Source organism: Nicotiana sylvestris, chromosome 8 (assembly GCF_000393655.2).
Source record: "Nicotiana sylvestris chromosome 8, ASM39365v2, whole genome shotgun sequence".
NCBI lineage: Eukaryota > Viridiplantae > Streptophyta > Magnoliopsida > Solanales > Solanaceae > Nicotiana > Nicotiana sylvestris.
Window position 1 is genome coordinate 163,526,673 of NC_091064.1, and position 27,773 is coordinate 163,554,445.

The following is a 27,773-nucleotide window of genomic DNA, read 5'->3' on the forward strand; positions in this document are numbered from 1 at the left end:
ATGGATAGACAATTTGAGCGCACCATTCAGATATTAGAGGATGTGGTTCGTGCCTATGTTATGGATTTTGGGGTTTCTTGGGATCAGTTCTTACCACTTGTAGAGTTTGCCTATTACAACAGCTACCAATCGAGTATTCAGATGGCTCCTTATGAGGCCCCATATGGGAGGCAATGTCGTTCTCCAGTTGGTTGGTTTGAGCCGTGTGAGGCTAGATTGTTGGGCACATATTTGGCTTGAAATGCCTTGTAGAAGGCCAAGTTGATCCAGGAACGATGACATACAACACAATCTAGGAAAAAGAGTTATGCTGATCGGAAAATTTGTGATGTAGCATTTATGGTTGGGGAGCAATATTTGCTCTAGGTTTCGCCCATGAAGATGTGATGAGGTTCGGGAAGAAGGGAAAGTTGATTCCTAGGTATATTGGTCATTTTGAGATCCATGAGAGAGTGGGAGAGGTGGCCTACAAGCTTGCATTGCCACCTAGTTTATCTGCAGTTCATCCGGTATTCCATGTTTTCATGCTCTGGAAGTATCACAGTGATTTGTCCTATGTTTTATATTTCAGATCAGTCCAATTGGACAAGGATTCGTCTTATGTTGAGGAGCCAATGGTCGTCTTAGACAAACAGGTCCGAAAGTTGAGGTCAAAGAATATTGCTTCGGTGAAGGTTCAGTGGAGGGGTCAACTAATCGAGGAGGTGAGTTGAGAAATCGAGCATGATATACGTAGTTGTTATCCTCATCTTTTCACCACTTGGGGTATGTCTTTATACTCGTTCAAGGACAAACATTTGTATTAATAGCGGGAGGATGTAACGACCTAGCCAGACATTTTGAGTATTTTAGCTCTGTTCCCCTATTTATTCCTCCTCTATGTTATTTTGTGGTTTCCGGGGTGGTTTTTTGTTTTCGAGTGAGGTTCAGAGTGAACTGGAATATTTAGCCCCAAAGTTGGAAGCTTAAGTTAAAAGAGTTGACTAGAGTATGACTTTTGTGTAGACGACTCTGAAATGGAGTTTTGATGTTTCCGATTGTTTTGTATGGTGATTTTGGACTTAGGAGCGTGTTCAGATATTGATTTGGAGGTCCGTTATTCGTCTTAGCTTGAATTGGTGAAAGTTAGAAAGTTGAAGGTTTGGAAGGTTGAGAAGTTTGATCGAGAGTTGACTTTATTGATATCGGGGTCAGATTCTTTCGGAAGTTGGAATAGGTCTGTTGTGGCATTTATGACTTGTGTGCAAAATTCGAGGTCAATCAGAGTTGGTTTTTACATTTTGGCATTAGTTTTGGAAGTTGGATATTCATGGTTTCAATAGGTTTGAATTAGGTTGCGATTCGTAGAATAGATGTTGTTTGATGTGATTTTAGGCCTAGATTAGGTTCGTTATGTGTTTTGGAACTTGATGCTATGTTCGGACAGGGTCCCAGGGGCCCCGGGTGTGAATCGGATTGAAATTAGGTTCATTTTGGACTTAGTTGATTATTGAAGCACTGCTGAGTCTGGTGCAATCGCACCTGTGTATATTGGGCCACAAGTGTGGCATCGTAGAAACAGCCTCAAAGCTGCAGAAGTGAGACTTGGCTTGGTATAGTGTTCTGCAAGTATGGAGGAAATTCAGATAGATGCGCATCCGCAGAAGCGGAAATGGCACCGTATATGCAAAAATTGGACCTTTGGTATTGACTGTTGGTGTGGTCGAGCACCGCAGAAGCGGGCTCGCAGAAGTGGATGCTATTCCGCAGAAGTGGGACCGCATGAGTGTTTTTCTTGTCCACAGAAGCAAAAGTCCCTGGCTTAAGTGAAAGTGTCACCTGCTAATAGGAAAAAAAATCTTTTTTTTGGCAGGTGCGGAGCCGCAGAAGCGGTTGTTGGTCCGTAGAAGTGGAATCATTGGGCTGAAAAGGGGAAGATCGAGGGTTTTCTTCCATTTTTCATCTTTTGAGTTAGAGACCTCGGTTTTGGATGACGTTTGAAGAGATTTTCAAGGAGTTGATCGGGGTAAGTGATTTTAACTCGGATTTTATTATTATACATGAATCAGTCATTGTTTTTATCATTTAATTAGTGTATTGAGTTGGAAAAAATTGAGGAATATTTTGAAAACTTTAAGCTATAATTTGAGAGTTTGAAGGTCGATTTAAGGTTGGAATTGAATAGTTTTAGTATGATTGAACTCATTATTGAATGAGTATTCAAATTTTATATGTTTGGTAGGGTTTCGAGACGTGGGCCCAGGGTTGACTTTTTAATTTTTTGAAGATTGTAACTTTATTATCCAAAATAGTTTCCTACGGTTTGTATTTATTGTATTAAGTTATTTTGGCTAGATTCGAGCCATTCTGAGTTGGATATTTGCATAAAAGGCTTACTAGTGGATTGAGTTAATTTGTTTGAGGTAAGTATCCTGCCTAACTTTGTGTAGTGGAACTACCCCTTAAGCTTTGTGTTGATTGTGCTATTTGTGATATGTGAAAGTCGTGTACGCAAGGTGACAAGTAGGTACACGAGCTATACGTGGTATTTGACCCACTTAGGCTATTTGGACTCTTTTCATGCTTTTAATTGAATTATCATAGCATGTTATATATATTTTTTCATTGTTACTCTACCCTTACATGTGTTAATCTACCCTCACATGCCTTATTTCCTATTATTAATACTTGTTCCACCTTTTACCTGTTATTTGCTCTTATATGCTTAGTTGAAGTTATTGTCTTCCTTATTATCTGTTATCCTTTAATTATTGAATTGTTTACTTAAAGTTGTTATTTTTATGTAATAGATTCTTGTTGAGTTATTGGTGTTGATGTTGTAAAAGTTGTGATCACATTGAGGCAAAGTTGTTAATTATTGAAGTACCATTCTTGTAGAGCTATTCACTTTCAGTTGCTATTGTTGAGACTCTTGTACATATTGTGGTTGAGCCATGGGCTATTTGTAGTGAAAACATTAGTATTGTTGATTCTTTTGGCAAGTTGTGGCGTATGGGCACTTGTGGTGCGAGTTGTGATTATGTTGTGATATTGAAGCGCATGCGGCGGTATAAGAATAGGGATTAATGTGCATGCTGCGGCATAAGAGGGATTTATATGCATGTTGCTAGTAAAGGAATTACTTGAGCCACACGGTGACATAAAGTGGGTTAAAGTGCATGTAGCTATTTCGGGAAAACTGTTTTCAAAACTATCTAAATGTAAGGTTGATGCGAAGGTATAAGAAAAGATTGTGATTATGATTGTGAAATGAGATACGATGCGTACCTCGGTTGTGATTATTGTTGTTACCTTCCACTTACATCACTTATGTTTGTCTACATCGTTTTCTTGGTATTCTTATTATGTGTTCCTCTCTGTGTTGCCTTAAATTTAGTTGTATCTTATCTTGTTGTATGCCTCCATTGCCTCATTTCCTCGTTTCTAATATTACAGTGTACTATACTTGTTCAACTTCTTTTATTATCCTAGTAGGTGTCTTGACCTGACCTCGTCACTACTCTAACGAGGTTAGGCTTGATACTTACTATGTATCGTTGTGGTATACTCATACTACGCTTCTGCACATTTTTTTTGCAGACCCAGGTACCTCATACCAAGCTAGGCACCAATGAGTAGGGCATTCAGATCGGAGACTTCAAGGTATACCTGCCGGCGTTCGCAGGCCTCGGAGTGATCCTCTATCCTTGTTTTTCTATTGTATACTCTGTATTTAGACAGTGACATATTATGTATGTTTCGGTATACTCATCTAGAGCTTATGACTCTGTATCACCAGATTTTGGGAGTTATTGTCAGTGGTATTGTTGAGTTCTATTATAGTAGCTAGGTGGTTTAATTTGAAGTTCTATTGTTATTTCCGTTAATTATTTTTATGTATATTAGGCTTACCTAGTCTTAGCGACTAGGCGCCATAACGACATCCTACGGTAGGAGATTGGGGTCGTGATAAACTAGCTCCGAACACGATAAATCACACTTAGACAACTTGGAATGATGTCAAATTTTGTGCACAAGTCATAAATCACCATACGAAACTATTACGAGACTCGGAATCCCAAACAGACATCGATAATACTAAAGTCTACTTTAAACCAAAGTTAAGAAACTTTAAAACCTTCAAGGTGCCAACTTTCAACATTATGCGCCGAAACGCTCCTAGATCATCCGAAACTTGATTCGGGCACACGCCCAAGTTCAAAATCATCATACGAACCTATTGGAACCATCAAATCTAGGTTCCAAGATTGTTTACTCAAAATGTTGACTCAAGTCAAACTTGGTCATCTTAGGCCACTATTAAGGAACTAAGTATTCTGAATTCAACCCGAACTCTTCCAAATCAAACCAATCATCTCCGCAAGTTATAAAATAGAAAAAACACATATGAAAATTCTTAAATAGGAGAACGGGAATCTAGAAAGCAAAACGACCAGTTGAGTCGCTACACAATATCGTGAAAATCAGCTAAACGGACAATTATTGCTATATTGACTGTGGAATCAGAGTTTGTAGCTCTGAAGTTAGCTCGTCCTGAGGCTGAGTGGCTAAAAGTTTTTAGCTAATATTCCTTTAATAAAGAACGTATCACCTCCCGTGTCTATGCATTATGATTGTCAAGCAGCAATAGCTATTGTAAAGAATAAATCTTATAATTGTAAAAGTAGAGACATGAAATTGAGACATGATGTCATAAAGCAGCTTCTGAGAGATGGAATAATTTTTATTGATTATGTAAAGTCAGAAGTTAATTTGACCGATCCTCTAACTAAAATTGTAAGAAAAAATTAATTGTTCAAACCTTAAGAGAGATGGGGTTAAGGCCGACATGTTATCGATAAAGATGGTAACCCAACATATGTGATTGAAGATCTCATAAAGTAGGTTCATATGGGTAATAACAAGTCGATACTGGCACGGAATCACGAAAAGAAGTGTGTTTGACTGATACCAATTGAGAGGATGAGTTATAACTCTTAATGAATTCATATTTCTTATGAATGATGTATTTAAAAGCAGTATACACTTGATGAATTCACATATATGAGAGTGGAGTGGAGCCGCTCCTCTGAGATTGTCACGACCCAAATCTACTATGTCGTGATGGTTCCTATTGCGGAACTAGGTAAGCCGACTCTTTTACCAAACGACCTGATATTTCAATTTAAATATTACTTCAAACTATTTAAACAATAAAAAAATTTAAGATAAATCTGAATAACAAAGTGCAGAAAGAAAAGCCCGACATGAGGGTGTCACTAGTCATGAGCATCTACTAAGAACTGTCCGATAAAACTAAGACTACTACAATCTGGAAACCAACTAATAACATTTATAGGAAGATATGAGGGAGAAGAGCAGGGCTGCGATCGCCATGCAGCTACCTTGCTAATTCCAATAGATTCGCAATAGATGAAAACAACACTCACTAGCACGTCCAGCAACCCCTGGATCTGCCCACAAGGTGCAGGGAGTAATGTGAGTATGCCAACTCAGTAAGTAATAAAGGTAAATTAAGACAGAGCAGTAGTGACGAGCGATAAAGCATATACAGTTCATATCATGAAATCTCAGTAGAATACAACAGGCTTTTAAAATCAGGATATTGTATCAACTCAGCTTATTTAAATAAAGTTTCAGTAAAACCATTTAGAACATCTTTCAATAGTTTTCAAACAAAGTGATAAACCATTGAGTAAAAGTGATGAAAACATAATTAGCCTCTCGGACAAAACTCACTCGTATACAGCCGCTCGGGCAACATAAATCATAAACAGCCCATTGGGCAAACATCACTCGTGTACAGCTCCTCGGGCAAACATGAATCATAAACAGCCTCTCAGGCAAAAAGCACTGTCACTCATATACAGCCCCTCGGGCATACCTCACAATCACTCATAAACAGCGCCTCGAGCACAGCATGAATCAAAAACAGCCCATCGGGCAAAACATCATATCACTCACTCAGGGTACCCGCGCTCACTAGGGGTGTACAGACTCCGGAGGGGCTCCTACAGCTCAAGCGCTATAACAAGCCACCTCGTGGCATAAATCAATCAGACCCTCAGCCTCACAAAAATATGAATCAGAAACAACATGCTACGGCGTGCAGTCCGATCCCATAAATATCCTCACAAAAATAGGTCCTCGGCCTCACTCAGTCATAAACCTCTCAAGCCACTCGGGCTATCAGTAAAATAGGGTGCTCAACCCAAAATAACATTTTTATGCATCAAAACGGAGTAATAAAGACTAAGTTATGAAATCAGTAAATATAGCATGGTTGAGTATAGATTCTTAAATCAAAACAATGAGAGGATAATAAGAAGAAGGCCCCTAAGGGTCCAAGCAGCTTTGGCACAAGGCCCAAATATGGCATTCAGCCCAATTTATTGAAATTCTTTCTATATCACATAAGTATCATATAGTTTCAGTCAAATACGCAACTTTATAGTTGCTACGGGAAGGACCAAGTCACAATCCCCAACGGTGCATGCCCACACCCCCGTCACCTAGAATGTGTGTCACTTCCAAGCAGTAAAACAATGTGAAATCCGGGGTTTCATACCCTCAGGACTAGATTTACAATAATTGCTTACCTTAAACTAGTCAAATCCCTACTTCGCGATGCACTTGCCTCTGGAATTGGCCTCCAAACGTCCTGAATCTAACCAAAAGCAATACAATGCAATCAATAAAGACCAAGGAACCAATTCCTTATGAAAAACTATCAATTTATACCAAAATTCCGAAATTCACCCAAACTCGGCCCCCAGGCCACGTCTCGGAATCCGACAAAAACCACAAAACTAGAAACTCCTTTCACTCACGAGTCTATACATACCAAATTCATTAAAATCCAACACCAAATGGTCCCTCGAATTCCCAAATCAAACTCTCCAATTTCAAGCCCTAATCCCCTCAATTTCATCCCTAATTTCCCCTAATTTCATGCTTAAACAACTAAAAATTACCATAATCACAAGTATTGAGTTCAAGTAACTTACCTCCATGAAAACCCCCTTGATTAACTCTTCAAAACCCATCAAAAAGCTCCAAGTCCGAACAAGAATGGTGGAAAATAACCCAAATTTCGCAAAGTCTCCAATTTATAGGTTCTACCCAGCAAAACCGCATCTGCGGTCCCATCCCCGCATCTACGGGACCGCTCATGCGAAAACCTTTCCGCTTCTATAGAATTTCATTAAAAGCCCACTTCCGCTTCTGCGATATCTTGACGGCATTTGCAGTCATCGCAGATGCGCGGACCAAGCCGCACCTACGATCCCATCTCTGCACCTACGCCTCACACCCGCTTCTGCGGACCTCGCACCTGCTATTCCCACTCTGCAGGTGCGGTTAGGACAGAATCAGTAGCTTCACTTGCATTACCAAATTTTCAAACTCTCCGATAACCATCCGAAATCATCCCGAGGCACTCTGGACCTAAACAAAAAATACTAACAAGTCACATATCAACATTCAAACTTAGCTAAACCTTCGGAATACTCAAAACAAAATCAAAACACCGAATCACTATCGGATTCAAGTCTAAGAACTCCTAAACTTCCGAATTCCGCAAACGATGTTGAAACCTACCAAATCTCATCTGAATGACCTGAACCTTTGCACTCACGTCACAAATGATACCACGAACCTACCCCTGCTTCTGAAATTCATTCCGACCCCGATATCAAAATTTCCACTATCGACCGAAAATTGCCAAATTTCCAATTTCACCAATGCAAGCCTAATTTCTACCACAGACCTCCAAATCACATTTTGGATGCGCTCCCAAGTCCAAAATCACCTAACGTAGCTAACCGACTCATAAAAATCCAAATCCGAGATCGAATACTAAAAAGCCAAAACTTGGTCAAACCTTTCAAATTTAAAGCTTCAAGCTGAGAATCATTCTTCCATATCTGTTCTTATTAACCGGAAAACCAAAACCGATGATTTACATAAGTCATAATACATCATACGGGGCTAGTCATGCCCGAGAACTGGCGAGCAAAGTGCAAATGCTCAAAACGACCGATCGGGTCGTTACATCCTCCCCTACTTAAACATACGTTCGTCCTCGAATGCGTCCAGAGTTGTTCCAAAAGCCATCAAATAGCCATGTATCCCCACTATGCACATACCCAGGGGTGATCCTATGCCACCCTATTCCATATAGGTCCGATAGCACAACATAACTGAAGTTTCGCAATCCAACCTAGCCCATAAACCTTAGAACCAAATTTTCACTTCCGAAATTATCTATAAGATCATAATCTCACATCTATACACTGTATAAGTCCGAACAAGCTAAATCAAACCATATCCGTAACCCAAGATGAAATCGCATGATATACCACATAGCTCAAACACTCGTAGCGATAACTTCTAATCACAACAGTTGCTCAAACAACCCAATACCGATAATAAACATTTTATCAAACAAGCCTCATTCCAACACTTTCGTATACTGCCGATGATGAGAGAAACACGCAGAAAGTCATAACCATTCCTCAAATCAACCAGTCATGGAGCTCCCTCTCATTCGGCAAGGACCATAGTAAATTTCTAAGCTGATTTCTGATATTATCCTTCCAATATGCTGAAATCGAATCCATTAGTATTCATTATAGATCCCAATGACCTCATCTCATCCAACACGACTACTCTAGTGACATGACACATCGATACAATCTAAAGCCACAACCCGTGCAACTCGCGCACCAATAAACAATAGTCCAAATGTACTCAAATCATGGCAAATGACTCAAATGAGAGAGCTGTACCGCAAGCTCACCAGTACCACCACAACAAAATGCTAAGAACCCATCACACATTGTAGAACCAGAACACACGAATCTAACCCGAAGGATCTTGCCTCCACATAACTTCGCTGCAATGCGTGACCCTATCCAAACATTGGTCCACATGAGATACCTCAAGTCACCATGCTCAAAAATCATCAACCACGCGCAATTTGATGTCTAGTACCAAAAGTAAATCACCATAACCACAGAGAAGTAAATGACGCAATGTCATACTAGCCCGAGAGAACATATCCAATGTGCAATCAGTCATGTAACACCCAAATACCCGTCTCACTCAAATTCCGCAATAAAGCCCAAATAGAACCGTATCATTTGTGCATAAAATCAACGAATCACAATCCTCCGTAGCTCACAAGAGTAACTCACAAACAAATCTCGGGACATAATAAGCTTATCAACAATCGAATGGCACCTCCCTCAACAATATCAGTTCGGAGACCCGACTCGATGCAGAATACACATCCTTATTGGGCCTACCAATGAACCCCAAATCAACCCTGGCCACCCACAATAGATGAATAACTTTCCAAAAGTTCACAATGAATCATGGCACGTACAACATATGACTAGCTTTGCCTACATCTTTACAGTACACAACCACAAAATAACCTGTTTATGAGAAATCTCAATCTCCAAATCCATAAAGCACACGAATCATCATATCTGATCCCAACTCCACCGCTCGAATATCTAACACACCTCTAATACTTGATCACTCCACGAGGGATACTCCTATAATTCTTCTGTGCCACCAAGCAAACTTGAATATCAGTGGTCGATCAAACAAGAGAGTGCCGCAATACCAATGAAGTATCCTTAACCCAACCACATTGCCCTTTCTGAAATGTATACCCTCATCAAGCCACACCAATTAGTAATATCATTTACCTAGTCATCTGAAACTGTCCATGCTGCCTAAGAATTTATGACCTTCCTTTCAGAACTGAACCGTGACCTTACACATGCAAATCTCAACCCTACACAACATATCGCATATACCATGCCATCCTATGATAAATATGAGAACTTCATAATCCACTATGAGCCATAAGCAACTATGTACTCAACTAGCCAAGAACTTTCCATTTGATCCCATCTAGGAGAAAATCACTATACATCACATGCTCCTCACGCCCGTAGAAAATATACATCTCTAACCGTGGTAGGAATCATCAAGAACTCTCTGAATCCTCTTTACAAAAAACCAAATCGTCAGTACTGAATCCTTATAACTCAACCCAGATACACAGGTCACCAAAAACCCAAGAAAATTGCCACGAAACACTTGTAGAAACTCATTACCTCATAAGCACCCAAAGAACTAATCATATCCCATACTATGCCAATCCGACCTACTACCAAGCTGTCTTATTTATCCAAATTCCTTCTAAATTACCTTCAAATTGATACTCCCCCTCGCCATAATACCACAATCCTCAACCCAGACTCACCACACCAGACCCAAGCATAAAACTGCACCGTCTAAGGCTCATAAACCACTGAATACTCTCTTAAATATCCCCAAAAGCACCACTTTCAAAATACTTACCCTGAAGAGACTTCCTGTGAATCTAAAGCCATTACCTTCACCTTCCTGATACTGATATGTAAAATCCATAATGATATAGAAATGCCACAAGTCTTGACATCATCCAATGTAAACCTCAGTTTCTAGCCAAATACACATCTTGAAGATCTCCAATTACTACATGTAAATTTTGAATCCTTTAAAACCATTCTCGGGAGTCATCCACTCTACTTAGGTGTCAATTAAACTGATCAAACGAACTGAACGACATGTGCCCTATTAATACAACAACACCTAAGGAAGTACCCATCCTTCTAAGTAACCGAGTGATATCCTACTCCATACCCGTTACATCCCTTACAACAACAGCTAATTCATCCAACGATTTCTCATATACCCATAAAGCAAAACACAACCCTTATCCAAAATTTTCTTTACTCGAGTCATCCTCGATCTCAACCTTTGTAAGCCATAACTGATTCGTCGGTATACCTCAAACTGAAACTAATACGACACTTCGCCGCGCAATCAACTTATCACTAGTAGACTCCCCCACTTGGCTCAAAGTCATAGGTCAAAACACACAAAAACTCACAATGCCCATACTCTATTACTGCCATAATACCATAGTGAGATTAAACTAAATCCTTCATAAGCTCGTGCAACACAAACCATCTAGTTCTTCAAATCATCTGCAAATCTCGCATTCACCCTCGTAAGAGTCAAGCCCACTCTCATAAGCAATCCAAACACAAATTGCAGCACACATATTTCACTGATAAAAGAGGACTTCTAACAAACAACATAGGGATCACACGCCCTCAAGACACCCTGCAGGAGATAACCCACCTGCTTCGCCTCAAACTAACATCTCTTCATACCCTTCCACCGTCATAAACACCATGCAATCACTTAATCTTCCTAAATCTGAACTCATATCACGACATGAAATCTACTTCACTTCCCATCTAAACAACATGAAAAGATCCTTTAACACATCCATAACTCGGGGCTATACATCAAATCAAGATAGAAATCAAGCACTAAATAGTTCTTTCTACCCTCAAGTAGACCCTTCTCATTACATTCAAATCATATGATATTTCGCAGTCACATCATACTTATCACATAGCCATCCGGCCATCACTACCACCAATAGGGACACTACTGAACATATAAATCCAAAAGCACGCGCTCACACAATTAACACCTTAGTGCTCAGCTACAAGCAAAGCCCGGCCTTAAATCTTCCAGACTGGCCCAACATCAACACACAAAAATCACATCTCGCCCCTCGTTCAGGGAATCACAAGTCATCGATGCACAGCTAATACCGAGCGCTCATGCGCACATACGAACACGTGGAAGGAATTCAAAGAGTTACATTTCAAGCTGAATTAATGTCGCACGATAAGAATTCAAAAATGTGAAGTTTTCCTAAGGGTTCTGCAGCCTCTCGAAGATAAGTACAGACGTCTATGTACCGATCTGCAAGACTCTACTAAACCTGCTCATGACTCGTGAGACCTATGTAACCTAGTCTCTGATACCAACTTGTTACGACCCAAATCTACCATATTGTGATGGCGTTTATTGCAGAACTAGGAAAGCTGACTCTTTTACCAAAATAGCCCGATATTTATATTTAAAGATTACTTCAAGCTATTTAAAGAATAAAACTTTATAAGATAAATCTGAATAACAAAGTGCGGAAAGAAAAGCCCGATATTGGGGTGTCACTAGTCATGAGTATCTACTAAGAACTGTCCGATAATACTAAGACTATTACAATCTGGAAACCAACTAATAACATATATAGGAAGATAAGAGGGAGAAGAGTAAGGCTGCGATCGCCATGCAACTACGTTTCTAACTCTAACAGATCCGCGACGGATGAAAACAACACTCACTAGCACGTCCAGCAACCCCTGGATCTGCACATAAGGTGCAGGGAGTAATATGAGTACGCCAAATCAGTAATTAATAAAGGTAAATAAAGACTGAGCAGTAGTGACGAGCAATAAAATATATACAGTTCATATCATGAAATCTCAGTAGAAGACAGCATGCTCTTAAAATTAGGGTTTTGAATCAACTCACCTCATTTAAATCCAGTTTCAGTAAAACCATTTAGAACATCTTTCAACAGTTTTCAAACGAAGTGATAAAACAGTGAGTAAAAATGATGAAAACATAATCAGCCCCTCGGGGCAACATAAATCATAAATAGCCCATTGGGCAAACATCACTCGTATACAACCCCCCGGGCAAACATGAATCATAAACAACTCATCGGGCAAAGAGCATTGTCACTCATATACAACCCCTCGGGCATACCTCACAATTACTCGTAAACAGCCCCTCAGGCACAACATGAATCAAGAATAGCCCATCGGAAAAAACATCATATCACTCACTCAGGGTACCCGCGCTCACTGGGATTGTACAGACTCCGAAGGGGTGCTATAACAAGCCACCTCGTGGCATAAATCAATCAGGCCCTCAGTCTCATAACAAGACACCTCGTGGCATAATCTATTAGACCCTCGACCTCACAAAATCATGAATCAGTAAAAATATGTTGCGGCGTGCAGCCCGATCCCATAAATATCCTCACAAAAACAGGCCCTCTGCCTCACTCAGTTATAAACTTCTCAAGCTACTCGGACTATCAGTAAAATAGGGTGCTCAGCCAAACATAACATTTTATGCATCAAAACGGAGTAATAAAGAGTGAGTTATAAAATCAGTAAATATAGTGTGACTGAGTATAGATTTTTAAATCAAAACAGTGAGAGGATAATAAGAAGAAGGCCCCTAAGGGTTCAAACAGCTTTGGCACACGGCCTAAATATCACATTCAGACCAATTTATAGAAATTCTTTCTAAATCACATAAGTATCATATAATTTCAATCAAATACGCAACTTTATAGTTGTTATGGGACGGACCAAGTCACAATCCCCAATGGTGCACGCCCATCACCGAGCATATGAGTCACCTCCAAGCAGTAAATGTGAAATCCGAGGTTTCATACCCTCAAGACTAGACTTACAATCATTACTTACCTCAAATCAGTCAAATCCCTACTCCGCGATGCACTTGCCTCTAGAATCGGCCTCCAAACGCCCCGAATTTGACCAAAAGAAATGCAATGCATTCAATAAAGGCCAAAGAACCAATTATTTATGCAAAACTATCAATTTATACCAAAATCCCGAAATTCACCCAAACCCGGGCCCCGGGCCCACGTCTCGAAATCCGAAAAAATCACAAAACTAGAAACTCTTTTCACTCACGAATCTATACATACCAAATTCATCAAAATCCTACACCAAATGGTCCCTCAAATCCTCAAATCAAACTCTCCAATTTCAAGCCCTAATCCCCTCAATTTCATCCCTAATTTCCGCTAATTTCATGCTTAAATAATTGAAAATTGCCATAATCACAAGTATTGAGTTCAAGTAGCTTACCTCCACGAAAACCCCCTTGATTCACTCTTCAAAACCCTTCAAAAAGCTCTGAGTCTGAACAAGAATGGTGGAAAATAACCCAAATTTTGCGAAGTCTCCAATTTATGGGTTCTGCCCAGCAAAACCACATCTGTGGTCCCATCCCCGCATCTGCGGGACCGCTCCTACGAAAACCTTTCCGCTTATGCTGAATTTCATAAAAAGCCCACTTCCGCTTCTGCGATATCTTGACCGCATCTGTAGACATCACAGATGCTGGGACCAAGTCGCACTTGTGATTCCATCTGCGCACCTGCGCCTCATACCCGCTTCTATGGACCTCACACATGCGGTTCCCACTCCGCAGATGCAGTTAAGACAGAATCAACAGCTTCAGCTGCATTACCAAATTTTCAAACTCTCCGATAACCGTCTGAAATCATCCCGAGGCTCTCGGGACCTCAACTAAAAATACCAACAAGTCACATATCAACATTCATATATACTTAGTCAAACCTTCGGAATACTCAAAACAACATCAAAACACCGAATCACCCTTGGAGTCAAGTCTAAGAACTCCTAAACATCTGAATTCCGCAAATGATACCAAAACCTACCAAACCTCGTCCGAATGACCTGAAATTTTGCACTCACGTCACAAATGATACCACGAACCTACCCCAACTTTCGAAATTCCATTCCGGCCTCGATATCAAAATTTTCACTGCCGATCGAAAATCACCAAATTTTCAATTTTTTCAATTCAAGCCTAATTTCCAGCACGAACCTCCAAATCACATTCCGGACGCGCTCCCAAGTCCAAAATCACCTAACAGAGCAAACCAACTCATAAAAATTCAAATTCGAGATCGAATACTAAAACGCCAAAACTTAGTCAAACCTTTCAAATTTAAAGCTTCAAGCTAAGAATCATTCTTCCATATCTGTTCTGATTAACCTGAAAATCAAAAGCGACGATTTACATAAGTCATAATACATCGTACGGGGCTAGTCATGCCCGAGAACTGGCGAGTAAAGTGCAAATGCTCAATACGATCGGTCGGGTCGTTATAGAGATTTTGGCCTAGTCTCTAAAGCTCTCATGAATAACCAGGCACGCGCATGGCCTAGTGGCGCAAAACGGAGTTGAACAACAAAATTACGGGGTTCAAAATGTGATTGATTAGATCTATATCTTACACTAAGAATTATTGGTTCATAGAAATATAATATTTCACTAGTAATTATGTAAGTCAAGTTTTATCGATCTAAGTTTGGTTCAAAGTCCAAAAGACACCAAACCTATTACATTTAGATCATATAAATTTAACAAGCTTATTTCAAAAAATTCTTTGAAACAGTGGGGGACTGTGGCTATATTTCAAAGCCTAAATGATAAATGTCTTAGTCATTCTAGAAGCCTATAATAAGTGAAGAAATGTAAAAGTGGCTAATCCTCTGCCACATTTTTGCATGCAAAACAAAGTTTTGTGCAAATGAGACTATAAATAGCCACTATCAACCTCTCTTTTCCTCGTCATTAGCAGGAAAAGAAATTCTTCTATCTCCTTTCCCACATTATTCTCCTTCTAATTTCTTCTTCTATAATATTTTAATTGGCATAAGATATTAGGTGCTCTTTCTCTTCCAACTAGCTAGGTTTGTAATTTAATAATTTGCTGATTACTGTATTCTCTTAAATAGAGGTACGCTTAATCAATCCTGGAGAAATATTTCATATTGCTGAAATAGTTTCTTCGGACAATACCTAGCACGACTTAAGTCAATTCGTACATTTATTTATAATAACATTATCGAAGTATTGTTGAAATTTTTCTGTATCATTTTACTACAGACTGTGTGTTATGAGAAGATTTGACTTAGTTGTAAGAAATGACAATGAGAGGAATGAGTTGAGATTTGAAGGAAGAATTGATTGTCCTTTGTCTTTTGAAGCATGGACAACTACCTAAAGCCATGCGATAGTTGTTGAAATAGTTGGAGTTGGTAGTTGCCTTCGAAAGGAAAAGACCTTGTTAAAGTAACTCTATATATTATCTAAGTCTTTCTTTTGTTGGCAATCACGTTCAACTCTTCAGAACAAGTAATAGCAAATACTCCAAAAAAAAAATGAGTATTAAAAGAGTGAATTTACAAGCAAAAATGTGTAGTTTTCTGAAGCTGGAACGTGACAGAAGAACCAAGCTGTGAACCTGTTCCATCTCAGTGTATCATGACTATTATTTTCAGAGTTTTTTTGAGTTTTACCAATTTTTACTTACTCTAGAAGCTTTATTCAGGTATTTTCTTTTGAGAGATTTTTAGCATCATGCTAGAGTTAGCTTGAAGGAGTTATTACAATCGAGTGGTTCTAGGCAGTGAATGGGCTAGGGGTAGTTTCTTAGGTTACATAAATTTGTAATCTGAATTTCGCTCGATATTGAAGTTAAATCTTACATGCGTATATGTTAGGGGATTTTTTCACCTTTTGAGTTGGATATGTTTCACGTAAAAAATCTTGTGTTCTTACTTATTTCGTTATTTTTAATTCTGAAAATAGTAGCATAAGAACCACATAGATGAAACTGTTCCTTTTAGTTCGTCAAGGATATAAAATTCAGATAAATCTTAGCTAGTTACGAGAATTTGGTACGATCCAATGCACCCCCTTGAGTCGTAATGGTGTTTAAAACAATAAACTTACTACACCAATCTGAAAATCAGGCCTTACTACTTGTAAAATATCCAAGTAGGGTACTGTTATAGGAAGGCCAATTCTGTAATTGACACTCTAGCTAATATTAGAAATGCGAGTTCGTGACAAAACATAAGATATTCTTCACACAAGCTATTACATTATTTTGGAATGTTAAAGCGCTATTGAAGAATGATCAAAGAGAATTTTTTCATTTTATAATCAAACTGGGAATGACCACTTTCTTTTTGAAAACAAGATTTCATTCAACTGTATTGGTTCTTTTTCCATTTTTCTTATCGTTAGATCAAATTGTAACACAAAGGAGGAGTCTTCCTTCATCTTAACTTTTGCTTCTGCCCCAAATTGTAATAGAATGAGAACACCCATTCTTCATATTATTCTAGAGGCTAAGATGTGTAACTTCCTCCGTGTAGTTTGTTGGATAATACTATAAACCGGTAAGGAATTCTTGCTAGACCATCCATCACCACAAGCCAGTATATAGTTTAGTTGATAGCTTGTAATGAAAAAATAAGAAAGGGCCAAAAATACCCTTAACGAAGAAAATGGCTCAAAAATGCGTTCCTTTCAAAATTGCCCTTAATATTATTTTTAGGCTAAAATATGCCCCTCTTTTAACGAAAATATGATATGGCATTGACGAATCTTTTAGTTTAACATGTGGCATGTATTCAGTGGTCCACATGAATTTTTCTAACTCAGTCCAAAAGATCCGACCCTTCTAAATAACGCAAAGAGAATCAAAACCTGGTCACCATTTTTGCATCGCTGGTATGTGTGGTCTCAGTTTAACAACATTGATATTTTGATGTCGCTTTCTGTATTATTGGACTATTTATCAGTAGGGACAAAGACGATTTTAAGAATTTTATGTCATTTAGTGCAATGTACTGTACTAAACCAGCTACCTTTTTGTGACATTAAGTTTAAAATCGGGGTAATAAATAAATACCATTTGTCCCATTTTTTCAGTTGCACATTTAATTTTGAGAATTTTTCATAAAGTACCATCTTTTAGCCCTAATTAGTTATTTATAGATACCCTTTGCTCTATTACTTGTTATAGATACATTTTATGTTTTTATACAATGTATTTCATGTATTTAAGCAGTTGTATTCATTAATACAACCAAAAAAATAGGCGTAAAAACGGGAACTCCAGCTAATGGGTATCTGTATTTATCTGTATTCAAGCTGAATACAAATAAAATACAGTAACATTTTTGCGCAAATTCTGGGAAGTTAAACTTGTTAAAAACGGAAGGAAATAAATTCACATGATAGTCTCCTAATTTAACTCAAAGAAATAATACGAGTACACATTAATCTGCTCAAAGAAAGCAGAATATTCTTCTCCCTTTTTTCGTGAAAAGAAGCAAAAACAGAGCAAACACTTACAGAATTGCATATTTCATAGCAAATCAGTTTTGAATACATATCAATACAACTACAAACACTTACAGAAGACTAAATACAGTAACAAGGCTAAATACATATTAAAAACTAGATACCACACACATGACATAAAAAATAAGTAAGTTGAATACATATGAATACATTTGAAAACTTACTGGTTTGAACAGTTGCAAACAAAAATACAGTTGAATACATTGCATATTTCACAATGTAAAAGAGAGAGAGAGAACGTGTTTAGGAGTTATACAGTAATTAGGTAAGAGAAAATACAAAAAAGGAGAGAGAAAAATATTTTTTAGCATATATGGTGCCTTAATTGTAAGATGGAACTATATTTAGATTTTTTGCTATAAAGAATAAAAGATATTTATAGAATGTAATATTTTAAAATGGTATTTATTTAATATAAATAGGGTACTAATGTATTCTATAGGTTGTCCTTTAATTTTTGTGGTTAGAATATATTTTCGATGTGGTATAAATATCACCTTTTTAGCCCAAGTAGCAATGTTTGCACCTTTAGTGATGCAGCTTGAATGGAAGAAAAAGTTGGGTATAATATTTCGGGTCCTCTAAGCTTAGCACCGGTTTTTCGGTAACCTATTTTTGGTCGTAATTACTCTCTATAGTTGGTTATTCGTCGGGACAGTTATGTCCATTTATAAGTAGCTTATTATAAAAATTGGTTAATTCATAAAATATTACTAATATTAGCCAATTAGCTATTTGTAGCAAAAAAGGTCAAATTTTTGCTTTCTTTGAGTGGGTGTTATTAGAATAAACTGGGTACATCTTAAGAAGCTTGAATCTCAGTTTTGGGATGATTTGGTGGAGTTTTGAGGTAGTGTGAATTGAAAATTCGAAGTAAAAAATGAACATGAAAAAAATAATGTGTATCATTTATGTATCACATATGTATCATATTTGTATGAATTGTGTATCACATGTATATCCATGTATACCTGTGTGTGAGATACATGCGTGATACATGTTTGATACATGTGTTGCAGAAGAATTTTTTGAACTTGATTTAATTACGAATTTTGATACAAAACCAGTCCAAATCACCTCCAATCTTCCTCAAATTTTATATATTGACTTATCTATATGTTTTCAATGAATTTCAATTATACTTATTGAAAAATTTCCTCTTTTGCTTAGATTTTGGAATATTGTATATATTTTTTTTGTATTTCATCACCTTATTTGCTACCTCATCCATGAAATTTCTTTTCCGTCTTGCATCTAATGTTGCTAATCATGTTTAAAAATATGGAAGGAGAGTTTTGCATGTGATTCTTTAAGAGAAAGAACCTTATTTATTTGTTTTTTCAATTTTGAAATTTGTGTGACTAGTTTTGGTAAGTCTATGACTAATGGCTAGAGGTTGGTAAGTTGAAACTTATTTGGGATATTTGTGTAAGTTTCCCTTATTCGTCGGGGTGGCAAAACTAATCCAAATCCATTTGACCCGCCCAAATTTTAATGGGTTTGGGCTGGAATAATTTTGAAGATGGGATGTTTTGGGCTAATCTAAGTTAATCCATCACAAATCATTAGCCTAAATGGATCTATGATGATGTCCAACTTTAACCCATGAAAATGCTCAAGCTTAAAATTCTACCTTGACCCATGTTATAATTTCAATCACTTGCTCAGGCCATCTCCAAGGCTGCACCAAATTTTGCACCAAATCCAAATTTGGTGAAAAATTTGGTATTTTTTTGCTCCAATAGAATACCGAATCTTGCACTATTATAGTGCATGAATAGTGTTGCACCAAATTTGGTGCAACACTATTCATCACTCCAAATTTGATTTATTATTATTTTGTTCATCTTTTTATTTTTTGGACTTTTAATTTATCATATATTGTGTATATAATTAATTTTTATATTAAGATCTTTATAATTTTAATTTTATATCCTAGTTTTTTGATATATTAATTTTTGTATATATTATATTTATATTAATGATTTCACTTTTAGTTGATTTATCTTTTAAAATAATTTTGTAATAAATAATTATATAACCGGTGAATATGAATTATGTATAATGAATATGGAAAAAAGAAAAAAGATAGTATTTGTTTGAAGGAAATAAAAAATAAAATTTGAATAGAAGATAATAATATTATATAGAAGAGAGAAAAAAATATTATTTTTTGATGCAAAAAATAGTGTAATAGATGGAGTAAATTTGGTGTTATACCATTTTGGTGTGAAATTTGGTGTTAGGGTTGGAGATGGCCTCAGTTGTTTGTTTCTCATTCTTAGGTAATTGGTAATTAGTAATTTTTTATTTTGTTTATCCAAGTTTATATATATTTTTATTTTATGAAATACTTTTTTATTTATTCACCAAAAGTATGAAACTTGCCATTAACTTATATATATATATATATATATATATATATATATATATATACACACTATTACAGTAATCCGGGACACATAACTAGATGAACAAACCTTTATAAGTGTTATATATGTTCTCATTTTAAATTATTATTATTATATTCTCTATTTGAAACATATCAATGATATCCAACTTTCACTCAATGATTGACACACAATATTTCAATTATTCTGTTAATATATTTTTTTATTTACATAACATATAAGTCAATTTGTTAAAAAGACTTTAATATGAAAATATTAACTATGAATAAATGAAACCCGGAAACTTCCAAGTTGAGAATATTGGAAATATTTAGGTCAAATTGAACGAGTTGAGTTATGATCCATTATTTAACTCATCTTGAACCAGCCAATCTTGACTCAAGTGAACTTTGGGTAGGGTTGGACATTAGCCCATTTATTTACTTAACCTATCTTGCCACCCCTAGTTATTCGACAACCTTCACACCTTGGACGACCTCAACTGAAAGAGGTGTAATGCACTTGCTGCCTTGTGGATAAATTTTGTCCACATAACATTTCAAAACTAAAATTTATCTTTTAAATTTCTTAATTTTCATGGATCAATCTTTTCAAAGCATGTCTTGAACTCCATTGTGAAGCTAATTTTTTTTTTTTTTTTGCTAAGTATAACGGAGTTTCATTTAATTTTTTGTTTTTACAGATTTGACCCAAAAAAAATTAACAATTGAATTAAATCATCATTGCATTTTATGATGAAACATAAAAAAATACACAGTGTTCTTATTTTTTCTAAATATTTTATTTCGTTAAAAATAATGGACTTCTAGCCAATATTTGTTTTTTATAGATTTCGCCCGGTAAGGAAAAAGTACATAATTAAAATAAATAATTGTTGCATATAAATAAGCAACAAAAATAATCTGTCGCTCGAACTAGCTTATTTTGGCTAAAACTCCTTATTTATGTGGTAAAAAAAATGGAACTCCAGTTAAGTATTTTTATAGATTTGGCCGGAGAAAGAAAAATATATAGTTAGAGTAAATTATGTACCATTGCTTCTAAAGAAGAAATTGAAAAAACTACACCCCTAGAACTCCATTATTTTATTTAATTTTTTTGTCTAACTAACAATAATGAAGTTTCAATCAAGTCTTTTTTTAATAGTTGAAAAAAAAAAGAAAAAAAAATACGCAGTTGGAACAAACATTCATTGCACCTAACAAAGAAATAAAATAAAGTTGCGGTAACATATGCGTGGTATATTAAACAAAAGTAAAAAAAAAAAAAAAAAAAAAAAAACACACACACACACCCCTTTACCGGCAAGGGAGAAGATGATCAGAACATTTATACAATTGAGACCTCTTTAGCTCTGTGAATTCATTATGTAATGATAATGATCAATTTTTTTCTAGTATTTTCTTTATATCATTGTCTATTTTAAAGGCCAACTCATTATTTATTAACCTTATACTCATTCATTCATTTCACCTCATAAAACATATCTTTAATTGAATATGGGAATGCTACTAGCTACCTTAGTCAGTCGCTTATCAAGTTTTTGTTTGATTTGTCTTTGTTCGTACCCCACATTAACAATCATCTTTTATGGGTCTTAATGTTGGAATCTTCCTATTCTTGTTCGTTGAGACATAATATAGGACATAAAAGGTAATCTATCTATGCTAACGAAATTCCTTAACGAAATGTTGTTCGCCCTTTTTACCCGACAATTGAAACACTGCTTCTTCTTGTTGAATTTGGCAAATTTTGTCCCACATCGGTGGGCTCTTGAGTTTTGGGGGAAATTTTCCCTATAAAAGAAGGTCTAATGTTTAGGATTTAAACACACCTCTCATTTGCCTTCTCATCTGTTTAAGGCATTTGTATCTTCTCTCTTTAGTATTATTTCACTTGTATTTTTGGAGTGAAATAAAATATTGGTTGTGTCCGAGGAGTAAGCAAAATTAGCCGAACCTCGTAAATTCTGGTGTTCCCTTTATTGTTGCTTTATTGTCTTATTTATTATTTGGTGGCTGTCATAATTTTTGGTATAGTAGTTGTGACTTATTCACACTATATACATTTGGCTTCCGCAACAATTGGTATCAGAGCCAAGGTACTGTCTAAGTATGCTCTGTGGTTGCAGCATAGTCTGATCTTCCACATCAGAAAAGATTTATCTTGGTAACTGAGTCAAGGTTCTGTCTGAGTATGCTCTGTGGTTGCAGCTTAGTCTGATCTTCTACATCAGAAAGGAATAATCTTGATTTGTGTCGTCAGCTATTAAATAATATTTGTGTCAAATATGGGAGACAATAAACAAGAAGAATCTACATCAAGTGTCAACAATACGTCATCATTGGCATCTTCGCTTATGACAAGAATTGTGTCAAATGCGAAATTTGCGGTAGAAATTTTTGACGGGTCCGGGCATTTTGGGATGTGGCAAGGCGAGGTTCTAGATGTCCTTTTTCAACAAGGGCTAGATCTGGCCATTGAAGAAAAGAAACCAGATGTTATTGGAGAAGAAGATTGGAGAATTATCAACCGTGTTGCTTGCGGTACCATTCGATCCTATCTTGCTAGAGAGCAGAAATATCCATACACAAAGGAAACTTCTGCAAGTAAATTATGGAAAGCACTGGAGGATAAATTTTTGAAGAAAAACAGTCAAAATAAATTGTACATGAAGAAGAGACTGTTTCACTTCACCTATGTTCCTGGTACCACGATGAATGAACATATCACCAGTTTCAATAAGTTGGTCACAGATTTGCAAAATATGGATACAACTTATGATGATGGTGACTTGGCCTTGATGTTGTTGGCGTCACTTCCTGATGAGTACGAGCACCTTGAAACTACTCTACTCCATGGAAATGACGAAGTTTCTCTCAGAGAAGTTTGTTCGGCTTTGTACAGCTATGAACAAAGAAAGCGAGAAAAACAGAAGGGCGGAGAAGGAGAAGCACTATTTGTGAGGGGTCGTCCTCAAAATCAAATGAGGACAAAGAAGGGAAGATCCAAGTCAAGATCCAGACCCAGCAAAGATGAATGTGCCTTTTGTCGAGAAAAAGGGCACTGGAAGAAAAGACTGTCTGAAGCTGAAGAATAAGGCCAAACATAACAATGGAAAGGCCATTATGGATTCAAATGTAGCTGATTGTGATGATTCAGACTTCTCATTAGTTACAACAGAGTCATTAACATCATCAGACATATGGTTGATGGACTCGGCTTGTAGCCATCATATGTGTCCCAACAGGGACTGGTTTGTGGAATTTCAAGAAGGAGAATATGGAGTCATCCACACAGCGGATAACAGCCCTCTTACCTCATATGGCATTGGTTCAATACGATTAAGGAACCATGATGGAATGATCAGAACATTAACAGATGTTCGATATGTACCGGATTTGAAGAAGAATCTCATCTCTGTGGGAGCCCTAGAATCAAAAGGGTTCAAAATCATTGCAGAAAATGGAGTGATGAGAGTATGCTCCGGTGCACTAGTGGTAATGAAGGCTAATCGGAAGAATAATAATATGTACCGCTATCGTGGCAGTACAGTTATTGGGACAGCGACAGTGACATCCAGTGACGACAAAGAGGCAGAAGCAACCAAGCTATGGCACATGCGCTTGGGACATGCTGGAGGAAAATCCTTGAAAACTCTATCAGATCAAGGATTGTTAAAAGGAGTAAAGGCTTGCAACTTGGAGTTTTGTGAGCATTGTGTTAAAGGGAAACAGACAAGGGTTAAATTTGGTACAGCGATCCATAATACTAAAGGCATTTTGGATTATGTACACTCTGATGTTTGGGGTCCTTCCAAAACACCTTCATTGGGTGGGAAGCACTATTTTGTAACCTTTGTTGATGATTTTTCTCGAAGAGTGTGGGTGTATACAATGAAAAACAAAGATGAAGTGCTGGGAATTTTTCTCAAATGGAAGACGATGGTGGAGAATCAAACAGGCAGGAGGATCAAGTGTATTCGCACAGACAATGGAGGTGAATACAAAAATGATCATTTCAATAAGGTCTGTGAAAATGATGGCATCGTCCGACACTTCACTGTTAGACATACACCACAACAGAATGGAGTGGCAGAACGTATGAACCGGACCTTGCTGGAGAAGGTACGGTGTATGTTGTCCAATGCTGGCTTGGGCAAAGAATTTTGGGCTGAGGCAGTTACATATGCATGCCACCTCATTAATCGTCTACCATCTGCTGCTATTGATGGCAAGACACCATTTGAAAAATGGTACGGAAAACCTGCTGTAGATTATAACTCTTTGCACGTGTTTGGCTCAACTGCATATTATCATGTGACAGAGTCAAAATTGGATCCAAGGGCAAAGAAGGCTATTTTTATGGGAATTACTTCTGGAGTCAAAGGATATCGCTTATGGTGTCCTATGACAAAGAAAGTAATATTCAGCAGGGATGTTACCTTTGATGAATCTGCTATGGTAAATAAGGTAACAGAAGACACCAAACAAAATAAAGGTGCTTCTAAGCAGGTGGAGTTTGAGGGAAAATTTATTTTTCCTACACAAGAAGCAGAGGAGGAAACAAATGAAGATTACCCTCTGGAAGAAGAGCCAGTAGAGGAGATTCCAACTCAGGAACCTCAACAACAACTTGAATCAATAGCAACCAGCAGGCCAAAAAGAACAATAACGAAACTTGTTCGTCTCATAGAGACGGTTGCTTGTGCAACCTCAATTGTAGCTGATGATGTTCCTACCACTTATAAAGACGTTGTCCAAAGTTCAGAAGAAGATAAGTGGAGGATTGCCATGAATGATGAAATACAGTCCCTTCATCAGAATCATACATGGAGATTGGCCAATCTCCCGAAGGGAAAGAAAGCAATTGGGTGCAAATGGGTATTTGCAAAGAAGGAAGGATTTCCTAACCAAGTAGATGTTCGCTACAAAGCAAGATTGGTGGCCAAAGGATATGCTCAAAAGGAGGGAATTGATTACAATGAAGTATTTTCTCCAGTTGTAAAACATTCCTCCATTAGAATTATGTTGGCTTTGGTAGCACAATTGGATTTGGAACTAGTTCAGATGGATGTAAAAACTGCGTTTTTACATGGAAACTTGGAGGAGGAAATCTACATGACTCAGCCAGAAGGATTCAAAGTTGCTGGAAAAGAAAATATGGTGTGCAAACTTGAAAAATCGTTGTACGGATTGAAACAATCTTCTAGACAATGGTACAAGCGATTTGACGAGTTTATGTTGCGGCAAGGGTACAAGAGAAGCAAATACGATCATTGTGTGTATTTGCACAAGCTTAAAGATGGTTCCTTTGTATATCTTCTCCTATATGTTGATGATATGTTGATAGCTTCCAAGAATTCGGAAGAAATTGATAAGTTGAAGATTCAACTGAAGAAGGAGTTCGAGATGAAGGATTTGGGTGAGGCAAAGAAAATTCTTGGCATGGAGATAATTAGAGATAGACGTTCAAAGAAACTCTGTTTATCTCAAAAGGAATATTTGAAGAGAGTACTTCAACGTTTTGGCATAGATGACAAGACTAAGCCAGTTAGTACTCCACTTGCTTCCCATTTTAAGCTAAGTACTACTATGTCGCCAATGGATGAAGCTGAACGAGAGTATATGTCAAAGGTACCATACGCAAATGTTGTTGGTAGCTTGATGTATGCAATGGTTTGCACAAGGCCTGACATTTCACAAGCTGTTGGAGTTATTAGCAGATATATGCACAATCCAGGGAAGGAGCATTGACAAGCTGTGAAGTGGATTCTACGGTATATTCATAATACTGTAGATGTCGGGTTAGTTTTTGAGCAGGAAGACAATCAGTCTGTAGTTGGATATTGTGACTCAGATTTTGCGGGTGATCTGGACAAACGAAGATCAACTACTGGTTATGTGTTTACTTTTGCAAAGGCACCAGTTAGTTGGAAGTCTACTTTGCAGTCAACAGTTGCTTTGTCTACAACAGAGGCAGAGTACATGGCTATTACAGAGGCTGTGAAGGAGGCAATTTGGCTTCAAGGATTGCTAAAGGAGCTTGGTGTTGAACAAAAAGGTATCACAATTTTTTGTGATAGTCAAAGTGCTATTCAATTAGCGAAGAACCAAGTTTATCATGCAAGGACGAAGCATATTGATGTTCGGTATCATTTCGTACGAGAAATCATAGAAGAAGGAGGAGTCACAGTGAAGAAAATTCATACTACGGAGAATCCTGCTGATATGCTAACTAAGGTGGTGACTGCGATCAAGTTTCAACATTGTTTGGATTTGATCAACATTGTTGAACACTGAAGATTGAAGATGAAGACACAACCAAAATTTGTTATTGAGAGAGAATTGAAAATGTGGAATTTTGCCAAGGTGGAGATTTGTTGAAGTTTGGCAAAATGCCAAAGTCCCACATTGGTTGGGAGTTAAGTTTGGGGGGGATTTTTCCCCTATAAAAGAAGGCCTAATGTTTAGGATTGAAACACACCTCTCATTTGCCTTCTCATCTGTTTAAGGCATTTGTATCTTCTCTCTTTAGTATTATTTCACTTGTATTTTTGGAGTGAAATAAAATATTGGTTGTGTCCGAGGAGTAGGCAAAATTAGCCGAACCTCGTAAATTCTGGTGTTCCCTTTATTGTTGCTTTATTGTCTTATTTATTATTTGGTGGCTGTCATAATTTTTGGTATAGTAGTTGTGACTTATTCACACTATATACATTTGGCTTCCGCAACAATTGGTATCAGAGCCAAGGTACTGTCTAAGTATGCTCTGTGGTTGCAGCATAGTCTGATCTTCCACATCAGAAAAGATTTATCTTGGTAACTGAGTCAAGGTTCTGTCTGAGTATGCTCTGTAGTTGCAGCTTAGTCTGATCTTCTACATCAGAAAGGAAATAATCTTGATTTGTGTCGTCAGCTATTAAATAATATTTGTGTCAAATATGGGGGACAATAAACAAGAAGAATCTACATCAAGTTTAAGATTTGAACCTACGACTTAAAGCATTGTTGAGTCTTCAAAAGTTCATATAAACAAAAAATTCATTTTTGCCCAATTTGAGGGATTCAATTGAACCCCCGGCCTGAACTTGACACTACCCTGGGGTAGTATTATAGTAATATACTCCAGAAAATGGACAATCAAACAAAAGGAGCCATGAAAATTAACCATGTTGTCAAATCTACATTTTCAATTCCCAAGAAACAAGTTTACATTTTCATTGTTTCCATACTTGTCTTTCTACATTTCCAGGCCGGTTTACAGAGTAACGTATACGAAAACAGGAAGAGCATTCTGTTAGAGCTGAATCAATTATGGAGAAATCAATTAGGATTCGAATCACTGAATTCTGATTCCTCATACTGCAATTGGTTTGGTGTAGAATGCAGAAATGGTTCTGTCACAACTCACAAGCACTGA

The 27,773-nt window shown here is 37.2% G+C and overlaps 1 protein-coding gene across 1 annotated transcript; it reads left to right on the top strand.

Annotated features, from left to right (window-relative positions):
• LOC138875937 (uncharacterized) lies at positions 1 to 27,773 on the top strand. The gene is made up of 3 exons (XM_070154817.1): positions 1 to 190; positions 367 to 704; positions 27,606 to 27,773. Exons 1-3 carry the CDS (start codon positions 1 to 3, stop codon positions 27,771 to 27,773), a joined length of 696 nt encoding a protein of 231 aa, XP_070010918.1.